General features: G+C 39.2%; 1 protein-coding gene across 1 annotated transcript in view; it reads right to left on the bottom strand.

Moving 5' to 3' along the window:
- LOC136833757 (peptidyl-prolyl cis-trans isomerase G-like) overlaps positions 1-17,893 on the bottom strand; it is a 94,940-nt gene extending 77,047 nt beyond the window's left edge. Inside the window, 4 exon segments of the mRNA XM_067095978.1 lie at positions 482-569; positions 2,867-3,019; positions 15,966-16,105; positions 17,514-17,893. Of these exon segments, the coding sequence (XP_066952079.1) occupies positions 482-569; positions 2,867-3,019; positions 15,966-16,092 (368 nt within the window). The 5' untranslated portion in view covers positions 16,093-16,105; positions 17,514-17,893.
- Positions 17,894-22,956: the final 5,063 nt, after the last annotated feature.

The raw sequence follows: 22,956 nt of genomic DNA, 5'->3' as shown, positions 1-22,956 counted from the left end.
CTTGTAAACCTAACACTAGCTTTTGATCTAACAATCAATAGAGCATGAAAAAACAGACATTAGGTAATATGTAATAGTGAATGTACAAAAAATCCTTCCAAAGAAATAAAAAACCACATGTAAACTACACAAGGTATCAGCAAAAACACAGAATTAATGAAAGCTGTAAGGCAGCTACCAACTCTGTAACCAGAGAGTGTTGAGAAATTTACAGATAATAGATCCACTATTGTTAAACTATTTAAATATACAAATAAATGTAGATCTTTATTTCTAAATTTTTAGTTCTTCAAAATTCTGGAAATCAACTGAAATAAAGCAACTGAATACCAACTCTAAAACTGACAAATCTTAGAGTTATTTAGTTCTCGTAAAAGGTAACATGCACAGCCTATCTAACATAAAAAAAGAAACATGCAAATAGTTATCTAGAACAGAAAAGCAGGGATAATGAGTGAACCAAAAATAATTTCATTCTTACATGAAAAACTGAGAGCCATTGGTGTCCTTCCCTCGGTTCGCCATGGAGAGCAAAAAGGGTTCTTCATGATGAATGTCAAATGTCTCATCTATGTAACGAAAAATAAAATTTACATATATTGCATTGAAAAGTACTTCAAATCATATTACTCACTATCATGTACTTCTTTGTTTTAATAAACATTGTACAGTACCATAATACAGTAAATGTTGATTGTAGAATAAATGGTTGGTTCATGTTCAATAACTGAAACACAGCAAATAAATAACTCTAGAACTGATTAAATCTTAAGCAATATTACAGTTTTTGAAAGTAAATTGTATTTTTCCTAACTATACAAACCTGAGGTCCTTTGCATTATGAATTACTTTCAGCGTAGGCTGGAAACGGCCGTTAAACTCTTGAGCAAGGTGGTTAGGCAGTAACTACCGCCAGGTAGGCGGAAATACCTGCCTGCCCGGATGTAAACATTCCAGTTTGCCTTTCGGACCAGGTTCAGATTGAGGGGTGGCATGAGGTGGGCATAATATGTAATGTAAAGGACCTCAGGTTTGTATAGTTAGGAAAAATACAATTTACTTTCAAAAACTGTGATTTGTTCGACCACGATATACAAACTGTTGGTCCTTTACATTACAAAGACTCACTGGTTGGAGGAGGAATCTCAGTGAGTCTCCTGAACTGACTGGAGTTCTGCACACCTGGGCTACTCCTCCTCGATGAAAGAGCAAGGAGGAGTACCGTGCCTCTGACATATTGATCGGAGTGTAGGAACTGCAAGGTCAAATGTCAGATACCGGACCTTTTTGCATGAGTGAGGAAGCATAACTCCTACGAAATAGGCTGGAAGGATCTAGAGTCAGAGGCAGTAAGGAAAAGCCGAGATAGGGTTCCCTTATTGCCAGTCTCTCCTTCCTCCTCTAGCTAGAGGAAGGAGCGGAATTGCTTCTATGATTCTAGAAGAAAAATAGAACGGATGCTTGATGTGTAGTCTTACCGCATCAGTGCCAGATCCAGCAACTACTGGTTTGAGTTCTATTCTCATCCCGAAGGAGGAGAAGTAGGAGGATGGGGAAGGAGGAGGAAGAGAGGCCAGTCACTCAAGGAATCCTTCTCAATTCCAGAACCAACACCTTAGGCAAGATGCTACTCGTCCTCTTGAAGGAGCTGGGTAAGACAACACAACTTGTTGAGCAGCCACCACAGGGCCAAGGAAAAAAGGTTCCAAGGGCCTGTGGGCAAGACTACAGGAAGACAAGAGTGTGGTCTATCAGACCACATCTTCCTTCCAGACTGACAGAAACTTCCAGAATGCGAGGGATGGATACTGCCTCTTGGTTGTTGCTCATCTCGACCCGTGGGGAAATGACCGGTAAAGTCAGGAATTGTCCCTAAGCAAAACAACTGCCCTTGCCCTGGGCATGAACATACACCAACCAAACATGACCATAATGGTTGAACCTACTGTTTTGGACATACGTTAATGTGAATTATGGCTTAACTGTAAGCAGTGATGTTCTTTCTAACAAATTTTCTTTGATTTTTTACTACTTTTGTGGCATGATGCTTTAGCACTAACAATTACACACCAATCTGACAAAAATCTTAAAAAAGGAAAAAAAAAAAAAGACACATAGCTTCTCTTATCCATAGGAACAACTGACTAAAATGGTTTAACACAGAAGTCCTTTTGAATACATGGAATCATTAGAAAGAAGTCTCTTCAACATCAATTAGTGAAAAGAAGTTGAACTGTGAAAAAAAAAAAAAAAAGATATCACAGCAAAGGCTACAAAATATATAGGCAATAATATATGCCCAAGTTGACATGTAAAATTTTCAAGTTTTTACACACATTTACTTGACGCTTTTTCAAATTAGAACGCCTCAGACTGGCCTGATTTTTCATATCTGGTGTGAGTTCAAACTATAAGAACTATAAGTGAAATAAAAATGTCAGCAATTAATTTTCAAAGACGGAGTTAATTTTTCTATTTTCAAACCCAAATGATGCCCTTAACTCAATCTCAAGATTATCTTTCATTTACATTTCTTCTGATGAAAGGGGTAAAAGCCTTTGATAGCTTGAGAATCCTGTATTATTAGACAAATAGTTAATAATGATTCCACAAGCAAGGTCTTCTTGTTTTCTGCATTGCCAGTCTGTGATTTTTCTTAACATTCCATTAGTATCTAAACTATTACCCTTATAAAAAATGGTCAAACTCACAATGCATTCAAAGCCTGCTCTAGTTACACTAGCATATCATCCTGTCTCAGTACAGTATTATGAAAAAGATTATCATATAATCTTTATCTTTTTAGTGATGTTATACAGTATAGGGGAAAAAAGTAGATGCATAGACCTATACATAATATACACACCTTCAAATTGTCCTCCATAAATTGATTCACCACCAGTGCCATTTCCAGCACTAAAATCACCACCCTGTATCATGAAATCCTTAATGACCCGATGAAACTTGACACCACGGTAATGTAATGGTTTGCCGGTGGTTTTGCCATTTCCCATCTCCCCTGAAAATTAAAACATAAAAAATTAGGTTTTTAATTTGACTGTATACATTTCTTTGCAACTGTGTAAATTCCCTACATATACATCCAAATCATATGGCAATGTAATGTCCAAACTTGAAACATGTTGCATGTCATGGTCAAAATTACATTAATCCATTAACATAAATGCAGCTACTGAATAAATTATTTATATTGCATCAAAACAACCATTAAATACTGTATTTTCCAGCATTAAAGATGCAGTTTTTCCCCAAAAATGTCTCAGAAATTTACCATATATCCAAGAGGCTGAAGGTTAAGTTTTTAATACACCTATTCTAACTGTAAAGGAAGGTTATCTTTTATAAACAGTAATCAGAATGGGTGTGTATGGCCTCTGAATGAAGTGTGCAACTTGTACTTAAAAATAGTAAATAAACAAAAGAATACAAAAACTTTAAATATGACAAATTTTTAATTAATTTGTATTTTTCATAGCTAACAAACCTGAGGTCTTAACATGAGGATAAATCTTCTGGTGCCAACTGGAAACCAGAAAAAAAAAACAATCAAAATCATATATGCAAGGTATCTGTGGCATCTGGCATCTAATACGCAGATGAGGTGGTAATGGGTCAGAGACCTAGCTGGAACCTCATGACGCATCAGGCTTTCTTCCAACCCAGGACAAGACATAAGAGGGGTGGCTAGAGGCAGGCAGTGTATGTTAAGACCTCAGGTTTGTTAGCTATGGAAAATAAAAATTATTAAAAATTTGTCATTTGTTCATAGGCGGAACAAACCTTCGGTCATAACATTAGAATAGACTCACACTTGGAGGGAGGTATGAGAATCCTGAACCAGCTGGAGGTTCGGCACACCGGATCAACCTTCCCAGAAATTAGGGTTCTAAGGAAGGAGACCTAAGCCTCCGAGTTGTTAGGTAAGAGGAGTATCTAACACCCAGTTCACTAGGCTAAAATACAATGCAGACTGTTAGATTCACTGCATATGGAATTCAGAGAGAACTATATCCGTTCAAACAACAAACCCTGTCAGCCACTTGTAACGGGTTTGTTACCACTTCTCACTCCCCTTGCTGGAGAGAGAAGTAAATGCTACTGATAAGCATATTTTATGTTGTATGGAACATCTAAATGCTGTAACAGTATGGATGCAACACTCATCTGTATCAAACCAGTTCCAGCGCATGATGTGTTATTCTTCAAAACTGCCCGTAGGTAAAGAAGAAAAAGAAAAAAGGGAAAGAAAAGAGACCAGTCATCTAATTCATTCTCTCTTCCACACTATCATCTTAGGCAAGATACAAAGAGTCCTGCCAGGGGCACTGGATGAGCTACACAACTTGCTGAGCAGCCACCACCGGACCCAAGGAAAAAGTGTCCAAGGACCTGTGGGCAACGTCCTTCAAGTAGAAGGAAGTGAAAGTGGTCTGATGGAGCCAAGAACCAGCATTCAAAATCCTATAAACAGTTAAGTTCTTCTTAAATGCCAGAGAGGAACCTATTCCTCCAATGTCATGTGCTTTAGCATGCACAGTATTGGAGAGAGAACTTGCTGATGAAGCATAGACTTTTCTAATGCTGTAACATCATGTAGCCAAAACACAATGGTATTCTTGGACACTTCTTTCTTGGTTTGGCCTGTGCTAACGAAAAGTCTATGGCACCTAGGTCTAAGGTGACGAGTCCTTCTCAGGTAAAAACGCAGTTTTCTGATGGGGAAAAGCAGTAACCCCTGAGGATCGTTGTCAACAAAATCCCTAAGGGAAGGAATGGAGAGTGAGGCAAATATGTCATCTTGAACTGAGGGATTTTGAGTCTTAGCCACAAATTCTGGGACAAATTTGAAAGCAACCAACCCCCAACCCCTGGTGTGTTTGACGTCATAACGCAGACCATGGAGCTCACCAACACTCTTTGAAGATGCTAAGGCCAGGAGGAAGACTGTTTTCAAAATCAAATCCCTGTCTGACGATTGACTCAGCAGCTCGAATGGAGCTTGAGTGAGACTACCCAGCACCAGAGTTAGGTTCCACGTAGGAGGCTTGAGTTCCCCAGGAGGATAAGATTGCTCAGTGCTCTTAAACAACCTAGAAATTTCCCAGGATGAAGAGATCTCCACACCTTTCAGATGGAGACCTAATCCTAAAGCAGAACTGTAGCCTTTAATAGCAGAAACAGAAAGGCCTTTCTCTGTCCAGAGATAGATTAGGATGTCAGCTATCTGTTGAACAGAGGTTCTGAATGGAGAGAAACCCCATTGATGACACCAATCACACTAGGCAGCCCACTTGCCCTAGTAAATGGCTGACGAAGATCTCCTGATGTAGCTGGACATCTGATTTGCTGCTCTATCAGAAAAACCTCTCGCTCATAACAGATACTGGATAACCTCCAGCCGTGAAGAGGCAGGGACCCTACCGATTGGTGGTACCTCTTTATGTTAGGTTGGCAGAGAAGACTGTGTCAAAGGGGAATCTCTCTCGGTGCCGCTGAGGGCAGAGACAGAAGGTCCGGGAACCACTCTGCTTGAGGCCACAAAGGAGCTACTAGGATCATCCTGAGATTCTTGGAACTCATCACTCTTCAACATCCAAGGATGTTGAAGAGCATCCTCCATTACAGCAAACGGCTCTGGGACCACAGAACAATAAACCTCTAGCTGCCGGTTGAACCTTGTGGCAAAGAGGTTAGACATGGGTCTTCCCCATGGACGAAACAGCCTGTCAGCTACGTCCTGATGCAGTGACCACTCTGTACCTAGAACTTGTCCCTGACGACTTATTTTGTTGGCCACTACATTCGTTTTGCCTGGAATGTACCCTTCTAGTCAGTAAGTTAGCCCACAAATTAGCATTCAAATGGCCTAAATATGATGTGGCCTTAGCACCAGATTGAAGTAACCAGATGAAAGATGAACTCTCAAACGAATCTCTCACAGAACAGGAAGAAATCCTAACAACCACGGTAGACCATAAATCCAGCCATGAGACAGTCTGAAAGGCAGAAGAGGCAGTAGACTCCAAGTTAGATGCTTCTTGAAAGGTTTAAGAAGGACCATCAGTCCTAACCTGATCTACTGTTAGCCCAGGCTTCAAATGAATGACATCAGAGTTGAGCTGTCTACCAAACAGAGGTACGAGACTTGAGTAATACTTCCTATGACGAATCAGAGGAGGGGGAAGAAGCTTCAAGGATCTGTTGGAACGCAGAGAATTATCCTGTCACGAAACCAAATTCACGTCTTAAAATTGAAGTAGCATGTCCGGAACAAGGTAACTCAAAAGAAGTCCTTACATCCTTCTTTGGACCAAGTAAGGCTTCTATGCCCATAGGAATAATAGAAGCTGGAGTCCCAAATTTCTCAGAGAAATTGTTGAAGTCACGAATGAGATCAACAACCTTCCTGAAGGAAGTTAGAAACTCCTGACTTTCCCCCTCCTCTACTTCATGCAAAGGCGACTGACATCCTGAGGTGGATGGAAGAGATGGACCCTGAACACTAGATGGACGTAGGCCATCCCTTGCCATCAATGAGTCACGTCCATGGACTTGGGAAGATGAACGACGTATGAGGGTCCTTCTAGGCGAGCGAGACACAGAACGCCTCAGCTTCTTGGGAGCCAGGGAACCATGGTCATAATCAGACCGATGGATGGTGCCAGCTAAACACTCTTTCCCATCAACATGGACGTGGCTAAGAACACGTCAGCGGGCGACACAGTCCAAAGTGGAAACCCTAAACTTTGAAGAAGAACTGGAAACCCTAAACCTTGAAGGAAAATGTCTTGTAGGCCTTGGAATAACTGGACTTCTAATACGGGGAATTGACCAACTTCGACTTCTTTAATTTGAGCCTTATTATCTTTCTGCCGAACTTGTATGGAATGAGGGAGGAAGAACAAAAGACTGAAGCCAAATTCTGAGGGGTTGCAGGGTGGTGAACATCATCCACAGTAACATGGTTGTGACTATGCTCACGTACGCGAATTGGAGACACATGTCCGTGGGAAGAAGCTGACGAAACAGTCCCTGGCATCCCGTTGTGTGGCATCACATGAGAACCAAAGAAGTGGAGGCAGGGAGGAAGGGGTACTTCTGGGGGGCCGACACTGGTAAGCGTGAAGAGATGAAATGCGACAACAGGCCATCCAGAGAGGGAACCCCAGGTAGGCTTAGGGAGGCCCAAATAGACGACATCTGCGCATTTGAACCTGAAACAAAAGAACAAGATGGCGCTGCCTCCTCCCTCCCTGAAGGGGAAACATCGCCCCCCCCCCACAGAAAGATGGGGCAGCATGATGCATAAAATCACCTTAACCAACTCCTGATGCTTCCAAAGACAAATCAATGGAAGAAAAGGAAGGAGAAATGGCATCAATGGATGACGAAGCAGATGGAATAGGTCTGGAAAAAGAGGGAGCTGAGGCTTCCATTCGAAGAGAAAATCTTTCTCACGATGGAAGCACCGACTTCCTTATGTTCCTTCTTCTTGTAGAACTTCTTTCACTGCACAACAGGCCAAGAACGGCATTCCAGGTACGGACTGGTAATATTACAAAAATTAGAACACCCACTGCAAGTAGAATGAGGTCTATCTCAGAAGAAGCCAGAAAACGGGAGCAAGGAAATCCTGGAATGCCGGGACACAAGCGTTGTCGCTCAATGGTCTTCTTAGGTTGATTAGTGGACAACATGATAACACTGTGAAACAAACACAGACACCCAAACACACAAAACAACCAGAAGGTATCACAGGCTTAGGACAAAAACTGGCTTGGGGAAAGGAGAGCAAAAGTAAACGTCCGCTCCCCAAGGCGGTTGAAGAAAGACTGATGCGTCACGAGGTTCCAGCTAGGTCTCTGACCGACAACCACCTCATCTGCGTATTAGATGCCAGATGCCACAGACTCCTTGCATATATAATTTTGATTGTTTTTTAACCGGTTTCCAGCTGGCGCCAGAAGATTTATCCTAATGTTAAGATCGAAGGTTTGTGCCGCAAATAAACAAAAAAGAGTTAGGAAATTATAGACCAATTTAAAATAAAAACATGAGCTGGGGAATATCAGAACAACATAAACTACGATCAATTTATGAAATTACTGAACAAAAATGCATAAAATTACCATAAAATCATACATAAGTACAGTAAACCCCCGTATTCATGGGGATGCATACCACAACCACCCACAAATAGTTCAAATCCAAGAATAGTTAACATCCACCCCCTCTAAAAAAGCTTATAACTGCCTATCTTGAAAATTCAAATACCAAATGTATACCTTAACTAGCATCCTACATCAAATATACCTTAAACTATTATCCTGTATTACTGTATTAATCTTTGAAATGAAATTATCAATATCATTTCAGAGTCATCTTCAACATTTTACCGTTAAAAATATATACATACGTACTTCTAACCCTTCCAGCCAATAAGCGAGAGAGAGAGAGAGAGAGAGAGAGAGAGAGAGAGAGAGAGAGAGAGAGAGAGAGAGAGTATATCTTTCTATCAACCACTCTCCCTTTCTTTCTATCTATATTCATCTCTCACATTCTGAGTATCCTCTGTTTTTAGAGAGAGAGAGAGAGAGAGAGAGAGAGAGAGAGAGAGAGAGAGAGAGAGAGAGAGAGAGAGAGAGAGTATATCTTTATATCAACCACTCTCCCTTTCTTTCTATCTATATTCATCTCTCAAATTCTGAGTATCCTCTGTTTAGAGAGAGAGAGAGAGAGAGAGAGAGAGAGAGAGAGAGAGAGAGAGAGAGAGAGAGAGAGAGAGTATATCTTTCTATCAACCACTCTCCCTTTCTTTCTATCTATATTCATCTCTCACATTCTGAGTATCCTCTGTTTAGAGAGAGAGAGAGAGAGAGAGAGAGAGAGAGAGATTGATTTTTCAGTATTTTTCAGTATGAGCTATTTCATTTGAACAAGTGGGCAACATTTTCTACCCTTCGCAGTCAATGTCTAGACAAATTGACAGTTGAATTACAACCACACTTGCTCCAAGATTCGGAGAAGACTGGGAATCGATATTTTTTTCTTTTAAAATTTTACATAACTTACAATAGAAATGCATACAATGTAAATATAGCATGGAAAATATGAAAATAGTAACACCACCTTTATCTATAAAACTACAGTATACAAAACAAATAAATATGTTTCATATGCATAAAAATCTATCTCAGAGAGAGAGAGAGAGAGAGAGAGAGAGAGAGAGAGAGAGAGAGAGAGAGAGAGAGAGAGAGAGAGAGAGAACGTAATCTAGATTAGTAGATGAGAGTTATGGATACAGAAAATGATCAGGGATTGAACTAAAATCTTACTAAGTCACCATATTTTCTTTAAATGAAGTGATATCTTGCTGTGTTTACATAAACATTTTTATAAATATTACTGCTGTTCGCCCTCGATGTATTTGTGTAGTAATATTAGTCAGATTGACCTCGACAGAGAACATCTCTGTCCAGGAGGTAGGCCAGGCAATTCAAAATAACGATCACAGCAGAGACAGACGGCGTCTTCGCATAGGCAGGAATAGGCTGTGTAGTTCAAAAACAAAATATGCCGATGGCATTAGGGACCTAAACCTCAGAGAGGGTTTTCACTCAATAATCTCTAGTAATGGTGGTCTTGAGCTGTCTTTCCCTTTACCCTACGCATTCAGCGATGTCTTTGTCAAGGTCGCAGTGCCTGGGGCATCGTGTAAAGATGCAGCCAGTCACCTTGCAGGAACCAGAGCGAGGTCAGAGAGAGACAGGCCGTGAACGAGAGACGAGCCGTGTAGCGTGCCGGAACGGTGTCTTTTGTCCCCCTACCCCTTTGTGCTCCTCCGTCTACTGTATATTAATTAGTGAATTGGGAAGACTGCTAGTATCAAGACTTCCGAGTGTCTGTTATATGCGCAAACGACTCGACATTCAAGGTAAGTCCGATTCTTGTTCAAGCTTCGTCTATTGACTAATAACTTTTCTGTATTTCCGTTTCCTTTGTTTCATCCTCCAGCCACCACTTACTGTATATGCTATTACTAAGTCTAAGATTAAGCCCAAATTATTGTATTGTCTAGAGCAGGGTTCTTCAAACTTTTTCAGCCGTGACCCAGTTTTTACTATGACATCATTCCCACGACCCATACAGAAAAATATTGTACAAATGACCAGAAATATCAAAGAATACAAGGACAAAAACTGAAACGCAATAACTATGTTAAAAAGGCATTATAATCAGAATTATATACATGTTATTTATGTATGTATGTATGTGTATGTATATATATATATATATATATATATATATATATATATATATATATATATATATATATATATATATATACTGTATATATATAGTGTGCGTGTGTGTATGCAAACATAGAGTAATTTCCACTCATTGGCAATTTGGCTTGCTTGTTTGTTGTTATCCTGGACCAATTTGGCTTGCAGGAAGATAGGGCGACACGCATACCAGTGGTGGCATCGAGGCGATTTCTTTCCTTTGACTTTAACTCGGTTACGACTGAGAAACCAGCCTCACACATATGCGTGGTTGTAAAAGGTAGCAAGAGAATGACACTTTCTTTACTCAAGTTGGGATAGTCCTTGGAAAGGCTTAGCCTCATTCTTAATGAGTTATTACTAGTTAGCCGGACTAGCTCTTCTTCCTTACTAGGTGTTAAGTTTAATTCCACAACTGAATCTAGGTTCCCAAATATAAACGGATCTTTTACCCATTATTTTTGTTTTAAATGGGTAGTTTTTTCTTCTGGAAAATACTACTCAAAGCTGGCTGACAGAGACTGAAGGTGTAGGTCTATATGTTTTTTTTTTTGCATGCATTCTTGATTTAAAAGGTTTTCCTCAATATGTTGTAAAAGTGCGGGGAACATGTAGTAAACAGGTTGGTTTGTTTTAACCCTTGCTTGTCAAATCTTTAGTGATTTCTTAAATGCCTGTGCTTCCTCGGTGTGTTTGAATATATCATTCTCTTTTCCTTGTAGTTTTAGATTAAGTTCATTGAGCTTTGAGAAAATGTCTGCTAAATATGATAGCTGTGCAAGCCATTCGTCCCTGATAAATAGCTCTGCCATTGGAGACTTCTTTTCAAGAAGGAATATATGTATCTCCATCCTTAATTCATATATCCTGGTTAGAACTCTTCCTTGAGATAGCCAGCTAACTTCAGTATGGTACAACAAGTGTGACTGATCAGCTCCCATTTCACAGCAAAGTTGTTCAAACAAACGGCAATTCAATGAACTTCCTTTGATAAGATTGACAAGTTTTACAGCTCCATTTGGAACATTTTTCAACCTTGCAGGGATTCCTTTTGCAGCCAAAGCTTCACGATGAATGAAACAATGACTACAAGTTACATAATTAACTGCAGCCTCTGATATCTTGCTCAAAACACGACTATTTTTTTCTGTCATATTTGCTGCTCCATCTGTAGTGACGCCCTTGTAGTTTGCCCAGTTCAATTTATATTTTCCAGTTACACAGTCACTCAAAACTCTGAAGATCTCTGACCCTGTTGTGAGTAGGTAAGGTCAAGCAGCACAATATGTCCTCCAAGAAGTCATCTTCCCATGGATATCTCACATAAACCTGGAGTGTTGCACAATTAGCTATATCGGTACTTTCATCCAGCTGGATAGCATATTCTTCAACAGCCTGGGGGCATGAAACCAACTGGAATTCCAAATTTTCTGCAATATGCCGAATCCTCTGAGACACTGTTGTGTCACTGACAGGGACACATTTAATCTTCTCTGCTGATTTCTCATCAAGCACTGTAGTTACTATATCTAATGTATCTGGAAGGATAAGTTTTTCACCATAAGTATATGGCACTTTTTCTTTTGCTATTCGATAAGCAACTAAATAAGAAGCCAGTTGCAATTTATCATTGTGAGTGGTTGATTTACTAACGATTTTCACCGATAAATTCAATTGTTCTTTTTTTCTTTGAAAAAATCTACTGATTTTCCACCTAGTTCAACATGTTTCGATGCAAGGTGCCTCTTGAATTCTGAAGGCTTCATACTTTCATTTGCAAGAACTTCATTGCAAATAACACACTGTGGCCGAGGTTCTTGTTTATCTTTATCATACTTAATAAATACATACTGCAAGAATTCTTCACTATATTGCCTTAGTCATAATTTCTTCTTCTTAACAGAAGGCTCAGAACAGGGCACAGGTGGCGATGATGCCTCGCCCATACCGGTACAAGACATAACAGGCTTCTCTGTCATTGAGTTCGTCTGTTTGTCTTTCTCGCCTGAACAAGGCTTTGGTGCTTGAATAGCAATGACACCCTTTCTAATAACAAATCGATCCATTTGATACGAGTGTGGTTGCATGAACTGTTATATAACTAAAGGAGACTTCCCAAAACTTAATGTAACTAATCATGTTCTGTTTCAAATCTGGAAGTATGCGTCGCAGGCTCACAGCTTACACGTTCCATTCATGTTCGCCACCCACACAGCCACTGCGTCACCCAGTACCTCTCTCACTCTCACTCTCTCTCTCTCTCGCTCTCTCTCTCTCTCTCTCTCTCTCACGAAAATAGAAGTTCTGATCATTATGATTAGACTCGGATATTCGGTAGGACTAGGTGGATCCATGTATGAATTCATATTTATCATACTGCCATGTACGTACATAATAATTTTTATTTAATTTATGAATTTATTTTTGTGAGCCTGCGACCCAGTTTGGAGGACTTGGCGACCCAGTAATGGGTCGCGACCCGTAGTTTGAAGAACCCTGGTCTAGAGTCAGCGAATTATTCCAGAAAGACTCAGGATTAAGGCAAGCAAGTCATTTCACGACTCTGGTATTCGTTGTGCCTCGCGTTCATTGTTTGGAAGACTTTTGTGCTTTTTTGTATTTAATACCATCTTAACAAGTAGAGATTTTCTGCGTCCGCAGATTGGTGACGTTTATCATAAAGTCTTTATTCCTTGAATATTCTTTGTTAAGGTTAATTGCCCTTAACTGGCGACCTCTGGTTAATTAACGTCTGTCTTTGAGGTTAATTCGTGGCTTCAAGTGACAGGTTACGTGTATTCTTGGCATGCAGGGCCGTGAAAAATTACGTAAATTAAACAATACTTGATCAGCAAAGACGTGCACGTAACAATATTAATATTTGAAAATTAAATCATTTATTTATCATACAAAACAAATATACATACATATTACATATGCATGAAAAGGCTCTATCTAAGTAAGAGAGAGAGAGAATTATTATTTTTATTATTTATGTTATTATTTAATCTTATTGGGCCAGCCCTAGGAGAGCTGTTAATCAGCTATAAAACTAAGCTATACTTACTTATTAAACTTAACACTGTATCTGAAAATTAGTACTGTAAATATCACAATTTTTAAAAGTAAATTGTATTTTTCCTAACTATACAAACCTGAGGTCCTTTACATTAGGAATTACTTAAGGCGAAGCTGGACACGGCTGTTAGACTCTTGAACAAGGTGGTTAGGCAGTAACTACGGTCAGGTAGGTGGGAATACCTGCCTGCCCAGATATAAATATTCCAGTTTGCCTTTCGGTCCAGGTTCAGATTGAGGGGTGGCATGAGGCGGGCATAAAAATGTAATGTAAAGGATCTCAGGTTTGTATAGTTAGGAAAAATACAATTTACTTTTAAAAGTTGTGATTTGTTCCAACAAGATATACAAACCATCGGTCCTTTATATTAGGAAGACTCACTGGTTAGAGGGAGGAATCTGAGTTCTGCACACCTGGAATACTCCTCCTTGTCAAAAGAGTGAGGAGGAGTACCATGCCTCTGACATATTGATTGGAGTGTAGAGCTGAAAGCTCAAATGTCAGATACTGGACCTTTTTGTATGAGTGAGGAAGCTTAACTCAAACGAAATAGGCTGGGAAGAATCAAAGAGTTGGAGGCAGCAACGAAAACCTGAGATAGGGTTTTCCCTACTGCCAGTCTCTCCTTCCTCTCCTTGGTTGGCAAAGACCAAGTGAAACTTCCAACAAGTTGATTGGATAATCACAGATAGAGATTGTGTTTGAAAGCCAATGATGTGGCTACGGCCCTCACTTCATGGGCCTTTACCTTTAACAAAGGTAAACCATCTTCTTGAATACCCAAGTGAGATTCCACAATGATGTCTCGAAAAAAGAACGAAATAGCATTCTTGGAGAGAGGGTGCAAAGGATTCTTAACTGAGCACCAGAGATTATGAAAATCCCCTCCGATATTCTTGGTTCTCTTGAGGTAATACCTCAATGCTCTCACTAGGCACAGCACTCTCTCTTGATCCGAAGGTCCCACCAATTCTGTAAGGCTTTAAATGGAAAAAGAACAAGGCCATGGATTAGAAGGGTTCTTGTTTTTAGCTAAGAAACCTAGAATGTACGTGCATACTGCAGTCTCTTGGGAAAAAACGACTTGTTTATCCAGAGTGTGCAGTTCACTGACTCGTTTTGCTGTGGCTAAGGTGATTGAAAACAGTCTTTCTAGATAAGTCTCTAAAAGAAGATGTATGAACTGGTTCATAAGGAGGGCCTGATAACCAATGTAGTACCACATCTAAGTTCCAAGACATTGGGGTTTGCGACTTCCATTTCATGGTGTCAAAGGATTTAACCAAGTCCGAAATGTCTGGGTTAGAGGAAATGTCCAAACCTCTATGCTTGAACACTGAGTTCAGCATGGATCTATAGCCCTTGATCGTAGACGTCGACAGGCCCCGGGAAGATAAAATCTCAGGTAGAGTAAAAATTCAGCTAGTTGGGCTATAGAGGTAGAAGAAGAAATGTTATGTTCCTTACACCTTCCAGGAAACATTGCCCACTTAGCTTGGTAGAGCTTGGAAGAAGATTTGCGTCTACATCTTGCAATAGCAATCGCAACCTCTCTTGAAAACACTTTTGCTCTGACAAGCTTATGGACAGTCTGAAGCCTGTCAGAGTGAGAGAGGACAAACCTTGATGAAACTGGTTGAAATGAGGGTGTCTGAGTAGATCTTTCCTCTGTGGAAGAGGCCGTAGAAAGTCTGAGAGAAGTTCCAGGTCCAGAAACCATTCCTTTTGAGGCCAAAATGGGGCCACCAGTATCACCAAAGTGTGATGGGAGGTTAATCTGATATTACAGCCCTTACTGCAATACCGGTTACTAGTCACACTCGAGTCTGACATATTAAGTAAAAAAATCACAAAAGCTGAGCTAAGCTTATTGAAGCTGTGAAAATATAACACAGTGGCTACCAAATCATAGAATCCTTCACCAAATCCTTTGACATTAAACCAAACCATCTGGTGGAAACTCCTGAATTCCAAAACAAAGCTGCTGAACAACTGATGTATGGTCATTAAGCAGCAGAAATGAACTGGGCTCTTCAACCATGTTGTACCTATACTTCCACGGAACTTACCTGCACCAAAACAAAACAGCACTATTGCAAATTTTCAATTCTAAAGCTGCCTTTAAAGTAGAAACTAACAGCTATATAATTACTTGGTAAGTTACATATATAAAAACAGACTTAATAACAGTACAGATAAGCACTGCACAGATTAGTCACAAGTGACACTATGTACCCTAAATGTTGCAAGACCATTCAAAGTACACCTGATCATATACCATCCTCAAGCACATCATAAATTAAAAGTCACTCCCTGCTGGTTTCACTTGTGGACTGCTACCAGTTACTGACTATCTCGGTTAGATTAGCTTAGGGACTTACAGTCTTTTGACTTCCATTTCTCATATAAGACAATAAATGCCAAATGCAGAGCTTTGGTAATAATAGTATTCTAGTGCACATGACTTTATGAGCCAAACCCACTTCCATACAAAAATATCTACATTTCAGATATAAATGCATAGATAGCAGGGGCTTACTATGTTTATACATGAACACACCTTAACAGATAAAACTTACCAGTACAAAGAGCTCTGAAATTTTCACATGTTTTTGGACAAACATCGCTGAACAGCTCAAATATGACGCGGCCTGATGGTATACCATCCACCTCAATGTCAAAAAAGCATCGGACACGATGAGCCATTTTCCATAAAAACCTAGAAAAGAATGCAACTGGTGTTAAATTAAACTGTCAAATTAATACAAGTACAGTACAGTAATTATACTTAACTCTTAGTGAAATTCTCCAAAAAGCTTTAGTCTTTAGGACTGGAAACTTGAAACACCCCTAGAATGTAAACAGCAAATTTTTTATCATATGCCTTAAAACACTTCCAACATTCAACAGTATAGAATAAAGTGTCCTAAAATCACAATATTCCAGTCCACACATTGCAAAGATTCCATGGCCTAATATCATGGTGGAGGACAATTACTGCCATATCTTGACTATCACTTTCATACATCTTTGGTATTTAGTTTTGTACTGCAGAGAAAGCCATCAAAGACATGGATTTCAGGAGAATCCAAACATTTTGCTCTTTGGTAGAACTAAGCAAGAACTCTGCATTGGGAATCAGCCTACTTTGTTAATTGATTTTTCCTAGAGTAATTTGGTTGCTTTTAAGAATTTGCCACTATTTTTTGTCGGTCGACTGTAATTAACTTCAGAAGTTGTACGTTGGCTATCCTGGAATGCTGTCGGGCATGTGCAGTGTTAGAGGGGAGCTTTTGGTAAAAAGTGGAGTTTCCTTCACTGGGGCTGCCACCCCTAATAAGTAACATAGCCTGATAGGTTAGGTTAGTATAGTTCCTTTCATAATAGGTTTCCTTAGCTAAACCCTTCTTAAACATATGGCTCCTTAATATCTTGCAAATGCGGGGAGCCATTCCACAACAACAACATGGCGGTCCGGTCTTTCTCCCACCATTTCCAAAACCCTGCGTTCCCAAAGGGTCACCAACTATGCTATGTTCAGTAGATAGCCTATGTAGTTAATAATAACTGACCGACAATAAACACCACCACCACCTTAATTAGCAACACTAAAAGGAGAGGAAAATCAATTTCGAAGGTAGTAGTTCGTGCGGAGCTCTTACTTAGAAATACCTGCTGTTTTATTATTGAAACAAAAAAATCGCGAGAAAAAAACCTGGTGATTGGGAGAACTAATGAAAGAAGCAAAACCTAAGCTAAAAAGAACTTAGTATAAATCTGTTGCATAACATTCCAGGCCAGGTCTAACCAAGGGTACTTAGAATAACTTACCGAGGGAATAGGCCTAAATCACCGACATGTCCCAGGTCTCCACGCAGACCTGCACAAGGCTAACAACGTTAAGTGAACATGGCCAAGATGATAGGCCTAAAGCTCTGCTTTTCCAAGTTATTTCATTTAACTAATCCTCGAATGAGTTAGCTAAGTTATGGCGTCAGATTACTTGTACTTCATTCCCTGAAATTTTAGCAAAACAATCTAACTACGGGTAAGTAGCATAGCATTGCTAAGGCTACAAACCTACGTCAACGTGTCTTCGCAGACGAAACTATATGAAAAATGCTTACTTGTGAGCAACTGAGGCTCTGCTGTGAACTTATCTTCAGTGTCACGCCTACAAAATGCACTTCGACACTCGACAGTAATCCTCTACTTATTTTTGTTCTTAAAATTTTCAGGCAACTATCAACAACATTTGGAAAAACTATGACGTCACACGTTGTGTGTGTGTGTGAGAGACCCTCTTCTTCTTTATTGTCCAAACTGACATTCAGGCAACGTGATTTGGTTCTCGGCTCACCGTTTGCACTCTCCGGAGTTCTTTGTGTGCACGCTAGCTTATTGTACAGAAAGTTCATCGTCGGCTTTACCTTCGTCACTTACAGCATCTCCTACGCCTGGCATACATTACGCTACCTCTTCTGATGGGTCTTTCACTAACTGGTTTGGTTACTACTCAATTTTTAAACTCCCAAGTCCCAAGTTAGACAAACATTCCGTTGTTGTCAACAGCCTGTTCACTTCACTCCGGCAAGCTATTGACGTTTCTGTTATTCTCCTTCGATGACAGCTTATTAGGTTGTTAGTTCTTCATTGTGCTGTACCAGCTTCATCTATTTCCATTTACAAACCTCTGCCTTGCCACTCCTTTCATTTCTTCTTTTTTTTTTATTTAATTATCTATTTTACTGGTTACCTCCTTCTTGAATGTTTTGCTCTCCATAATGTCTTGGCTCTTTTAATTGATTTTGTCTGTTTTATATATTTCTAAAAGACTCACTTCTCAGCATTCCTTGTATGGGTCCCTCCTTTGATCGTTCATTATCTTTTAACCATTTTTCTCATTATATCACGTTATCCTGTTATGAAAAACACCACTTATTTTCGCTCAATTCTGTTCTCCATTGACCATATGCCTGTCTCTGCTATCATTCATCAAAATGTTGCTTCTGCTTATTAGCAAATCACATGGATTTTACTGCGTTAGTACTACCATTCTTACCCTTCCTTTATCTTCTTTACTCACTTCTTTTTCTTTTCCCATTTCCAATGTCTCCAAACTATGGCAGGTACTTGTAGCTACCTCTAATCTTTTGTTATTATTAGGGGTAGCATTATATTCACATGTATCCGGGGTTATATTCTAATATTCCTCATACTTGTTATCATTTCTCTGCTTATTGTATTCACTTGGTCTGTTACAATCGAGCATAGTTTTGGTCCAAATGTCTTGCCCTGCCTGCCATTCCTCCCTGTCATTAAATCGTTTCTTTTCCCCCACTGAACTGTCTACTAATGCCTTACTTTTTTTCAATTTAATTTGTAACTACTATGACATCACTGTCCGCAACACTTTGATATAATCTTTCAGACATATTTCAGGCTTGTGTAAGTGGAAATCCCAAGTATCCGTCATAATCTATAAATGCATTCCTTCTCTTCCTCTATATGGAAAGCAAGCAGTTTTGTCACCGATCTTGTGTTTAATTATCAAAAATCTAGATTTTTCAAATTTTTATTATTTTATTGTGCTTGGATCGGATGTAATTTTTCATATCTTGGCTCATGTTTTTTTATCACTTTATTTTCAATGGCTCTCTGTCCCTACTATTCTTATTATTTATTTATTTTCTTTTGTTGGGGGTGGGGGGATTGGAGTGTCTATTTATTTCTTCCTGAGATGTCGTCTCACCTTCATCTCCTATTAGGTAACTGTTTTGTGACATCCACAGAAATATTAATTTCTTATGCTGCCTTGTCCTCCTCAGTGTCCCTTCCTTTCCAGTTGACTAATTCCGCACAATTCTGTTCTTATTCCTTTTTGATACCTACAGCCCTTTCTGTTATTTCCATATTTTTGTTCCCGAGGGGGTTAGTTGTAACCATTTTATGGCCATCCATTTTTTTAAAGTCTCAGAGGGTTTCTTGTTTTCCTCACCTTTTTTTTAATCTTACCTGCTGTTACCTGCATTTTTCGTTATATATACTACATCTATTGGTGTTTGAATCTCCTAGGTTCTCCTTTCCTCATTATTGTTTTCCTCAGTTTGATAGTACCTCAAGGCTTCATCAGAAGGCACACTAGAAAAAATTACAGACCTTTACCAGTAAGTAATGGACTGAGACAAACAGCCCACTCATCCGTGGGTCAGCCTAGTCTCGTTGCAACCCTCTCAAATCGCTCGATAAAAGCATCTTGCCATTGTGCTTCTCATTGGACCAGGGTTATTTGGACTTTGCAGTAACTAAAGGGACGCTAGTGCAGATTACCTGTCTCTTTGGAGTTCCAGCACTAAATCTGCTGTGAGTCTTATTACTTGAAGTTCACATTCCCGTTGTCTTGATGTTTCTCGTCTTTTGCCTTTCAACTTATTGTCTTCCTGAGCTCTCTGTCTCTCCGCTTCATTCGCTGCTTCTCTTTCTCTCTGTCGCTCTGCATAGGCTAATCTTGTTGTTCACCAACAAAACCTCTTAATTCCTGGCCTTAAAAATGCATCCTCCTGGCCATTTCCACGAGCATTGCTACCTCACTCATCATGACCAATTTATATACTTCAATTTGAGGCTAATAAAGTAAAATCACACTAAAGCACTGCCCCTGAAATTATCCGTGACAACTTCGCCAGTTTATGTCACATAATGTGCGATGTGTAGTTCGTTAGTGGGAGTGAGCTATTGCTCTATACTTGGTGTGATTAAAACACTTCAGTCCAGTCGTAACTCGCGGAAGTGGTTTGTCAGGGTTTTGTCCCTAGAACTGTTCCTCTCTTATATGGAAATGCTAAAATAAATTCTGTTGAACTGAAAACGCTGTGTTCTTTCTGCATGAGACGACTGGGGGTGTGGGACATGTGTCCCCCGACATTATCTCTCTCTCTCTTGTACCGTGATGTGCCATCATGCACAGCTTGAATTTGATTTCGTTGTTTTGCAGTTGGCCCTAAAAACTGATATTGAAACACCCAATTTTCACTAAGGAAATTCGTTATTTTGATTTGTAAAGTCTTTGTATGGTTTTATTATAGGCCGTTGCATTTATAGAGCCTCACACAAAAAAAGGTTATAGTTGTCTACCTACGATACTGTCCTGTATTTATACTTAGGCTACAATTCGTCCAATTTGTGTATGATTAGTCTTCTGCATAAAATTCTCGTCTTCTACGCTTTAGGTGTTCGTTGTTCTGCCAGAAGAGTTTTTTCCTTGCCTCTTTCTCTTGATCGCTTTTAAGTCATTTGGAAATGGTCATATACTCATATTTAAAGTTCACCCTACATTATGATTTGGCCTTGATAAGCATTCATAACATGCCGATTCAATTTTGTTCTGATTGCAGAAATATTTGAAAAAAAAAGGTTAAGTGGCGCCCAAATTTGATTGCCTGTCAAATTCAGAGTTGTACGTAAGTTTGAAGGTTGTATTTGTTTGTAACAATAGTCACTGAACTGGCCTGAACTTCATGTATTTAATTTTAAAGGCTTTTATTTGTAAAACGGAGTTTGTTGATAAGTTGGCAGAGGCGATCGCCTCCACGATCAGTAAAGTTCCCATCCTGTGTGTCTGACGTATCTTTGGAAACCTGTCACTTTGCTTCAGAAAGTTGTTCATTCTACTGAACTCGGCTGTGAACCCTTCGTTCATTCACCTTACCTACTGGCACATGGCCCCTCCCTGTAGCATTTGGTTTCAGTCCCTCCTTATATCGTATACTTGTTTTGTATTATTTGTATTCAAAATGCATTTAGCTTATGTCGTTATATAAAGTGAATTTAAGTTATTACTATTTTTTATGAAGGTATCTTATTTTGATGAATTTTTCAAGTAAATCATTTTTATTCAAGTAAAACCCACCCGAGTAAGTTGTCAGTGATTCAAAGTCACGCCTTTAAGGTTCTGCGTCGACAGCTGTGTGTTTGCTCTTGTTGGGGGAAATGTCCTTTGTGTAGACACTCTTTAGACCTTACTTGGTGCTAGGGATCGATCCTACGTGGGTAGACATTCTCTCTCTCTCTCTCTCTCTCTCTCTCTCTCTCTCTTAATGATTCCGCCTTTCCTGGTGTTAATTTAACATTTCATTTAGCATTTTATCTTCGAATCATGAATCCCTGATTGGACTTCCCGCTAGCTTTAGGACCTCACAGTTGTTTTTGTCGTCCCTCGGTTCCTGTCATCGTTGTCTTGGCCGCCCTTACTTCGAGAGCTGTCCTTATATTTGGGAAACCATACTTTAAGGCTCATTAGTTAATCAGTTACGGGCAGCTCTAGGAACAAGAGCCCGTGCTGGTAAACTGCTGGGTTAATCTACAACAACAGCATAGTTATTCAGGTAAGGTTAACATTAAGAATTCCCCGTAGGGGGTGCCGTCGGTGCATTTCGCGCGGGATACTGTAGGCATTACTAAAGGTTCTTTGCAGCGTGCCTTCGGCCCCTAGCTGCAACCCTTTTCGTTCCTTTTACTGTACCTCCTTTCATATTCTCTTTCTTCAATCTTACTTTCCACCCTCTCCTAACAATTGATTCATAGTGCAACTGCTTTGAGGTTTTCCTCCTCTTACACCTTTTAAACTTTTACTGTTAATTTCCGTTTCAGCGCTGAATGACCTCATTGGTCCCAGTGCTTGGCCTTTGGCATAAATTCTGTATTCAGTTCAATTCAATTCAATATTAAGAATTAATTTTGATACCTAATTAAGTTTTATAGCAGCTACACGGTGTTTATATATATATATATATATATATATATATATATATATATATATATATATATATATATATATATATATATATATATATTATATATATATATATGTGTATATATATATATATATATATATATATATATATATATATATATATATATATATATATATATATATATATATATAATAGTCCTTAGTTCCAGTGTTGTCTAAAAACTGCTGACTCACTGAACTACAAAGGTACTAATAAAGCATTTATGGCACGGCAGAACTAGTTATTCTAAAACATTAGAAATTTAACTTGCAAACCAAGTGGCTGACAAGGGAACCTCAAAAGAAAAAAACAAAGTAAAGAAACAGGAAGGTGGTGATGAATGTTACACATTTTGTCAGCAGGAATTTCATCTGGGTTAGCATGTTATCAACAAAACCTCTGCCCTATCATTTCAGCATGTCCACTTATAAATTCTAAAATTCTTTGCGTTCTGTGTTTTACAGATTATTACGATGTGACAGGCAAACTGAAGGGCAGGGCTGCCATAACTTTAAAAGTCATGTTTATCTACAGTTTTGTCATTTTATTTAGTTTTTTTTTTACTTATCTAAATTCAAGCCAGATTTGCTGCGTGTGTGTATGCTTTTTTTCTTGACAAAAACTCTTACTTTAACCCTATGCTTTTGTAATTACGAAATTGATTTCAGATCAAGCAACAAGTAAGCTTTCACCAACCTATTCACATACATACACCAGGTGAGGCCTATTCTCGATGCAACTTCAGAAATTGCTTTCTCTCTCTCTCTCTCTCTCTCTC

The sequence above is a fragment of the Macrobrachium rosenbergii genome, chromosome 52, assembly GCF_040412425.1.
Source record: "Macrobrachium rosenbergii isolate ZJJX-2024 chromosome 52, ASM4041242v1, whole genome shotgun sequence".
Taxonomy (NCBI): Eukaryota; Metazoa; Arthropoda; class Malacostraca; order Decapoda; family Palaemonidae; genus Macrobrachium; species Macrobrachium rosenbergii.
This window is presented reverse-complemented; position numbering and strand designations above follow the sequence as displayed.